The sequence below is a fragment of the Pristiophorus japonicus genome, chromosome 1, assembly GCF_044704955.1.
Source record: "Pristiophorus japonicus isolate sPriJap1 chromosome 1, sPriJap1.hap1, whole genome shotgun sequence".
NCBI classification, from domain to species: domain Eukaryota; kingdom Metazoa; phylum Chordata; class Chondrichthyes; family Pristiophoridae; genus Pristiophorus; species Pristiophorus japonicus.
Window position 1 is genome coordinate 6813955 of NC_091977.1, and position 8437 is coordinate 6822391.

The 8437-nt window shown below is 49.3% G+C and overlaps 1 protein-coding gene across 1 annotated transcript in view; it reads right to left on the bottom strand.

The window, feature by feature from the left end:
- Window positions 1-834: 834 nt before the first annotated feature.
- The window catches only part of LOC139262032 (complement component C6-like), a 121116-nt gene continuing 113513 nt past the window's right edge, over window positions 835-8437 (bottom strand). Inside the window, 1 exon segment of the mRNA XM_070877195.1 lies at window positions 835-1187. Within this exon segment, the coding sequence (XP_070733296.1) occupies window positions 997-1187 (191 nt within the window). The 3' untranslated portion in view covers window positions 835-996.

Genomic DNA, 8437 nt, shown 5'->3' on the forward strand with positions numbered 1-8437 from the left:
AGAGAAACCAGGAATGGAGTACTGAGGTGAATGAACAGCCATGGTCATATTGAATGGTGGTGCAGGCTCGAAGGGCCGAATGGCCTACTCCTGCATCTATTTTCTATGTTTCTATATGTTTTGTCTTGTAACACTGCTGTGAAGCGCCCGGAAATCAGAGTGATCCCGGTGTGCAAGACCATCAGCAGGCCGGGGCCATTGGAGGGAAGCAACATGCGGCAGCATACCACTGCAGGGAGCAGCGCGTGCTGCTGCAGGAGGGCGACGGCTGACTGCAGCGTGGGCAGGTACAGCAGGAGCGGCGAGGTCGGGGCGAAGGAGCGGCAAGAGTTCGGAAAGGGAAGTGACCGGGGCCCAGGAGAGGCGAAGGTTCGGGGCCCAGGAGAGGCGAGGGCCCAGGGGGCAGCACGAGCCCAGCCCACACTGCGATATGTGGGCACACTAGGTCCGTGCAGCAGAACAGGTCTCCAGTCGTCCTGGTTAACCCTTGCCACTGGACCAAGACCTAGCTCTGTCAAGCCCCGTGTGGTGGCTGGTGTGCAACGGTCAACCCACGTTAAAAAAATCCACGCACAGGCATCTCCCACCCTTCAGGATGTAGTTCGGGATGTGGAATATTAGGTCCTTCATTGAAACACCTGTGATCTCATCCCTTTTTGGCGTGGAAGCAAGTCATCCTCGCTTCGAGGGACTGCCTCTGATGAGGAAGCATTTTGGGACGTTTTACTATGTTAAAGGCGCTGTATAAATACAAAGTGTTGTTAGACGCCCGGACCAATCAGCATCCTGAGGCGATGGCTCTCCCGGCCAGAATAACGAGCTCAGTAACCATCGTTTTGCTTTGCAATCTCAGCCTATATTTATTTTTAAAGTAAAAATCGCACATTATACATACAGTAAAGAGTTGAGTACAAATATGCAGTATCATAAAGATATGAGGAAGTTATCTTGCTGTAACTTTGCCAAGTCTCTCGCTCCGACAGCCAGCCGAACTCCTCAATGTGGCCACACGGTTGTCAAAGGAGTGACGTGAAGCTGGTCACACATCTGAACATTCATCTTTCTGCATTTCATTGCTCCCAGCACGCAAAGGCTGGCCATTCTCACCCTGGAGCGCCACACGATGCAGTAATCCTCGGCTCCTCCCTTAGGGCACTGGTTGGGCAGCATGCAGCTGCACTTGGACCCTGAGAGACAGAGAGAGGGGAGGCAAAGAAGAATGGGCGGTCAGCGTTACAGAGACGCCAGGCGGAGATTTGTCGCAGTGTCGCTCAGGTTGAAGGGTGAAAGGGGCGGAGCCATACCGTGAGCTAACACACTCTCGCCTCCGAATCAGAAGGTCGTGGGTTCAAGTCCCACCCCAGGGATTTGAGCACAGAATACAGGTTGACACTCCCAGTGCAGTACTGAGCGAGCGCTGCACTGTCGGTGGGGCAGTACTGAGGGAGCGCCGCACTGTCGGAGGGGCAATACTGAGGGAGTGCCGCACTGTCAGAGGGGCAGTACTGAGGGAGTGCTGCACTGTCGGAGGGCCAGTATTGAGGGAACGCCGCACTGTCGGTGGGGCAGTACTGAGGGAGTGCTACACTGTCGGAGGGGCAATACTGAGGGAGCGCCGCACTGTCGGTGGGACAGTACTGAGGGAGGGCCTCACTGTCAGAGGGACAGTACTGAGGGAGCGCCGCACTGTCGGAGGGGCAGTCTTCTGGATCAGACATTAAACTGAGACTCTGTCTGCTCTCAGGTGGACATAAAAGATCACATGGCACTATAGCAAAGGAGTTCTCCCCGGATCTTGGGCCAATATTTATCCCTCAATCAACGTTGCTAAAACAGATTATCTGGTCATTATCATGTTGATGTTCATGGGAGCTTGCTGTGCGAAAATTAGCATTTCCACATTACAATAGTGAGTACACTCCAAAAGTAGTTCATTGGCTGTGAAGCGCTTTTGAACATCCTGAGGGGTGAAAGGCGCTATATAAATACAAGTCTTCCATTCTTCATGAACAGTGCCAGCTGGACGAATTGGAGGCTTGCTCAGGAGGGGTTCAGGAAGGGGCTGTCAAACAGGCAGGTCTCTCTGTGGGGGGGGGGGGGGAGATCGCAAACGCAAGTGGCTCTGACACCAACACCCAAAGTCAATCAGCACTTTGCAGGTGCAAGAGAGCCACTAACTGAGCCAAGCTGACACAGGGTTGTGGGGGTTCTAGGAAACATAACTGGGAGTGTTTGCAAGTGCTGTTGGGGAGAGGTTAAACTAATATGGCAGGGGGATGGGGATCTATGCAGGGAGAGAGAAGGAAATAGAATGGGGGCAGAAGCAAAAGATAGAAAGCAGAAAAGTAAAAGTGGAGAGCAGAGAAACCCAAGGCAAAAATCAAAAAGTGCCACATTACAGAAAAATTCTAAAGGGACAAAGTGTGTTAAAAAGACAAGACTGAAGGCTCTGTGCCTCAATGCGAGGAGTATTCGTAATAAGGTGGACGAATTAACTGCGTAGGCGGCTATTAACGAATATGATATAATTGGGATTACGGAGACATGGCTCCAGGGTGACCAAGGCTGGGAACTCAACATCCAGGGGTATTCAACATTGCGGAAGGATAGACAGAAAGGAAAAGGAAGTGGGGTAGTTTGCTGGTTAAAGAAGAGATTAACACAATAGTAAGGAAGGACATTAGCTTGGATGATGTGGAATCGGTATGGGTGGAGCTGCGGAATACCAAAGGGCAGAAAACACTAATGGGAGTGTGTACAGACCACCAAACAGTACTAGTGAGGTTGGGGACAGCATCAAACAAGAAATTAGGGATGCATGCAATAAAGGTACAGCAGTTATCATGGGCGACTTTAATCTACATACAGATTGGGCTAACCAAACTGGTAGCAATACGGTGGAGGAGGATTTCCTGGAATGTATTAGGGATGGTTTTCTAGACCAATATGTCGAGGAACCAACTAAAGGGCTGGCCATCCTAGACTGGGTCTTGTGTAATGAGAAAGGACTAATTAGCAATCTTGTGCGAGGCCCCCTGGGGAAGAGTGACCATAATATGGTAGAATTCTTTATCAAGATGGAGAGTGACACAGTTAATTCAGAGACTCGGGTCCTGAACTTAAGGAAAGGTAACTTCGATGGTTTGAGGCGTGAACTGGCTAGAATAGACTGGCGAATGATACTTAAAGGGTTGACGGTGGATAGGCAATGGCAAACATTTAAAGATCACATGGATGAACTTCAACAATTGTACACTCCTGTCTGGAGTAAAAATAAAACGGGAAAGGTGGCTCAACTGTGGCCAACAAGGGAAATTAGGGATCGTGTTAAATCCAAGGAAGAGGCATATAAATTGGCCAGAAAAAGCAGCAAACCTAGGGACTGGGAGAAATTTAGAATTCAGCAGAGGAGGACAAAGGGTTTAATTAGGAGGGGGAAAATAGAGTATGAGAGGAAGCTTGCAGGGAACATAAAAACTGACTGCAAAAGCTTCGATAGATATGTGAAGAGAAAAAAAGATTAGTGAAAACAAACATAGGCCCGTTGCAGTCAGAATCAGGTGAATTTATAATGGGGAACAAATAAATGGCAGACCAATTGAACAAATACTTTGGATCTGTCTTCACGAAGGAAGACACGAATAACCTTCCGGAAATACTACGGGACCGAGGGTCTGGCGAGAAGGAGGAACTGAAGGAAATCCTTATTAGTCAGGAAATTGTGTTAGGGAAATTGATGGGATTGAAGGCCGATAAATCCCCAGGGCCTGATAGTCTGCATCCCAGAGTACTTAAGGAAGTGGCCCTAGAAATAGTGGATGCATTAGTGATCATTTTCCAGCAGTCTATCGACTCGGGATCAGTTCCTATAGACTGGAATGTAGCTAATGCAACACCACTTTTTAAAAAAGAGAGGGAGAGAGAAAACGGGGAATTTTAGACCAGTTAGCCTGACATCAGTAGTGGGGAAAATGTTGGAATCAATTATTAAAGATGAAATAACAGCGCATTTGGAAAGCAGTGACAGGATCGGTCCAAGTCAGCATGGATTTATGAAAGGGAAATCATGCTTGACAAATCTTCTGGAATTTTTTGAGGATGTAACTAGTAGAGTGGACAAGGGAGAACCAGTGGATGTGGTGTATTTGGACTTTGAAAAGGCTTTTGACAAGATTCCACACAAGAGATTGATGTTCAAAAGCAAAGCACATGGTATTGGGGGTAATATACTGATGTGGATAGAGAACTGGTTGGCAGACAGGAAGCAGAGAGTCGGGATTAACGGGTCCTTTTCAGAATGGCAGCCAGTGACTAGTGGGGTGCCGCAGGGCTCAGTGCTGGGACCCCAGCTCTTTACAATATACATCAATGATTTAGATGAAGGAATTGAGTGTAATATCTCCAAGTTTGCAGATGACACCAAGTTGGGTGGCGGTGTGAGCTGTGAGGAGGATGCTAAGAGGCTGCAGGGTGACTTGGACTCCCACCCCACCCACCCAAAGTCTTAGATACAAGTTATTTACAGATTGAGGTGATCCAGGGCTCTGCGTTCCTGAGTTGATCGTGTGAGTTGGACTCCTGGCATGGGTGAGTGGGTCGGATCATTGCTCACTGCGGTGTGGCTGGTCTGATCAGACTATTGAGCATGGTGGGTTCATCCTCGTGGTTGACTGCGAGGTTGATTGCTGGTTGGGTGCGTGTTGGTGGATCATAGATGGTAAGGTCTTCTTCAAATTGTTCTTGGTTGTCAGTGAATCGCAGTTTGGTCTGATCCAAGTGCTTTCTGCACGTTTGTCCATTCAAGAGTTTGACAACAAACACTCTATTCCCCTCCTTGGCTAACACAGTGCCAGCAACCCATTTGCGACCATGACCGCAAGAACAAACACAGGGTCATTAACCTCAATGTCACGCGATACAGCCGCGCGATCGTGGTATATTTTATGCTGGCGACGCCGGGTTTCTACATGATCATTGAGATCCGGGTAGACTAAGGAGAGCCTGGTTTTGAGTGCTCTCTTCATTAGCAATTCTGCCGAGGGAACCCCGGTAAGCGAGTGGGGTCACGTCTGGTAGCTGAGCAGAACCCAAGATGACCGGGTCTGCAGGGAACCATCCATCACGCATTTCAGGCTCTGCTTGATAGTTTGGACTGCCCGTTCCGTTGGATGCGGGCTTAAACGGGGCATACCTGACATGTTTGATGGCATTGCGGGTCATGAACTCGTTGAATTCTGAGCTGGTGAAACATGGTCCATTGTCACTAACAAGGACGTCGGGCAAACCATGGGTGGCGAACATGGCCCTGAGGCTTTCAATGGTGGCAGTGGATGTACATGATGACATTATTACACATTCAATCCATTTCGAGTAAGCGTCCACTGCTACTAGGAACATCTTTCCTAGAAAGGGGCCAGCGAACTCTACGTGGACCCTGGACCATGATTTGGAGGGCTATGACCACAGACTCAGTGGGACCTCCCTTGGTGCGTTGCTCAACTGTGAGCAAGTGTTACATTGGTTTACGCATGACTACAATTCCGAGTCAATGCTAGGCCAAACGTGCGACCTGGCGATGGCCTTCATCATGACTATGCCTGGGTGGGTACTGTGTAGGTCGCGTATAAACGTTTCCCTGCCTTTTTTTGGCAAAACCACGTGATTCCCCTATAGGAGGCAGTCCGATTGAATGGACATCTCATCCTTGTGTCGGGAAAACGGCTTAATTTCGTCTTGCATTTCCCTGGGAACAGCCGACCAGCTCCCATTAAGGACGCAGTTTTTTTTTTTACTAGTGATAGCACCGGGTCCTGGCTGGTCCAGGTCCTGATCTGGCGAGCCGTGACAGGTGACCCCTCGCTCTCAAAAGCATCCATTACAAGGAGCAAGTCTGCGGGTTGCGCCATTTCCACCCCGGTGGTGGGCAATGGCAACCGACTGAGGCACAGTTCTCAGTGCCAGGTCTGTGGCGGATTACATAATCATACACAGATAACGTTAGTGCCCATCTTTGGATGCGGGATGAAGCATTGGTGTTAATATCTTTGCTTTCTGAAAACAGCGGTTTGTGGTCGGTTTCGAGCTCGAACCGGAGTCCAAATAGGTATTGGTGCATTTTCTTAACCTCGTATACGCATGCTAATGCTTCTTTCTCAACCATACTGTAGGCTCTTTCAGCCTTGGATAAACTTCTGGATACATATGCAACCGGTTGCAGTTTGCCCGACACATTGGCTTGCTGTAACACACACCCGACCCCTTACGAAGATTCATCAGAAGCTAGCACTAAACGTTTACACGAGTCATACAATACAAGTAACTTGTTTGAACATAGCAGGTTTCTAGCCTTCTCAAAAGCTGTCTCTTGAGATTTACCCCAAACCCAGTTGTCACCCTTACGTAGCAATAAATGCAAAGGTTCCAGCAAAGTGCTCAACCCCGGTAGAAAGTTACCAAAATAGTTGAGGAGTCCCAAGAACGAACGCAGCTCCGTCACATTCTGTGGTCTGGGTGCGTTCTTGATGGCCTCCGTCTTAGAGTCCGTGCATCTGATGTCGTCCGCCGCAATCTTTCTCCCCAGAAATTCGACCTCTGGCACCAGGAAAACACACTTGGAGTGTTTCACTCTGTCCAGTCGCTTTAGAACCTCTTCCAGGTTGTGCAAGTGTTCGGTGGTGTCACGATCGGTGATCAGGATGTCGTCTTGAAACACCACGGTGCGCGGAACCGATTTCAGCGGACTCGCCATGTTCCTCTGGAAAATGGCAGCAGCCAAGCGAATCCCAAAAGGGCATCTGTGGTATATGAACAGTCCTCTGTGTGTGTTGATGCACGTCAATCTTTTCGAAGATTCAACCAGCTCCTGTGTCATGTGAGCAGAGTTAGATCCAACTTGATGAACGACTTCCCTGCCGCCCCCTAACGTTGCGAACAGCTCATCTGCTTTGGGTAGTGGGTACTGGTCCTGTAACGAGACTCGGTTGATCGTTACCTTGTAGTCTCCGCAGATTCTGACTGTGCCATCGCTTTTCAACACCGGAACAATTGGACTGGGCCGCTTGTTGAACTCGACTGGCGATATGATTCCCTCACGCTGAAGTCTCTCCAGTTCGATCTCGACTTTCTCCCGCATCATATATGGAACTGCTTGGGCCTTGTGATGAATGGGCCATGCATCAGGGACTAGATGGATCTGCACTTTGGTGCCTGTGAAGTTGCCGATGCCTTGGTTCAAATAGCGACGGAAATTTGTTTGCACTTGAGCGCACAATGCTTCATCCACTGAAGACAGTGCTTTGATGTTGTTCCATCGGATCTTTCCTAGCCAGCTTCTGCCGAACAGCGTTGGGCCATCGCCTGGTACAATCCATAGTGGTAAATCATGCACAGCTCCATCGTAGGATACCTTCACTGCCGCACTGCCAATGACTGGTATGAGCTCTTTGGTGTAAGTGCGCAGCTTTGTATAAATTGGGTTTAGTTTTGGCCTTTGTGCCTTGTTGCCCCACAGTTTCTCAAAAGCCTTCTGGCTCATAATTGACTGACTCGCCCCCGTGTCCAATTCCATGGAAACTGGAATGCCGTTTAATTTGACTTTCAACATTATCGGAGAGCTTTTGGTGGTGAAGGTGTGTACCCCATACTCTTCCTCTTCAGCCTCAGGTTGAGTTGCCTCTTTAACTCGTTCAGCGTGATCCGCGCCTGATCGATCATCTTCTGCCGACTCTGCCACATGGTGAGTCGCAGAATGTCTGCACTTTCGCTGGAGGTGCCCCATTGTTCCCCAGCCCTTGCACACGTAGTGCTTGAATCGACATTGATGGGCTCGATGAATACCCCCGCAGCACCAACATGGTGTTAATGGATTCGCATTCACACCCCACGGCGGACTCTGAGTCATCCTAGGTCTGGCCTCTGCAGGCGTGTAGGTCCTGCCATGTACAGTTCTGCCTGCTGAAGGCATTATTTTATGCACAGTACTTGCTGGTGAGCTTCGATGCTGAGAAGATATCTGTTTAGTGTTATCGTTGGTGGACATGCAAGCCTGGGCTATCGTGATGGCCTTGCTCAGATCTAGGGATTCGGCAGACAGCAGTTTGCGAAGAATGACCTCGTGGCTGATTCCAAGCACAAAAAAGTTCCGCAACATTTCCCCCAAAAATCCAGCAAATACTACGGTCCCGCAAGGCGTCTTAGGTTGGCAACATAGCTCGCCACATCCTGACCCTCGGAGCGATGGTGCGTATAAAAGCGATATCTGGACATTAAGCTGCTCTCCTTCGGCTCGAGGTGTTCCCGAACCAGCGTGCACAACTCTTCATATGTCTTGTTCGTCGGTGCTAGCAGATTTTTGATGAGGCCATATATCGTGGACCTACAAACGGTGAGGAGAATCGCCCTGTGCTTGACCGCGTTACTGTCTGTCTCCAGCTTGTTG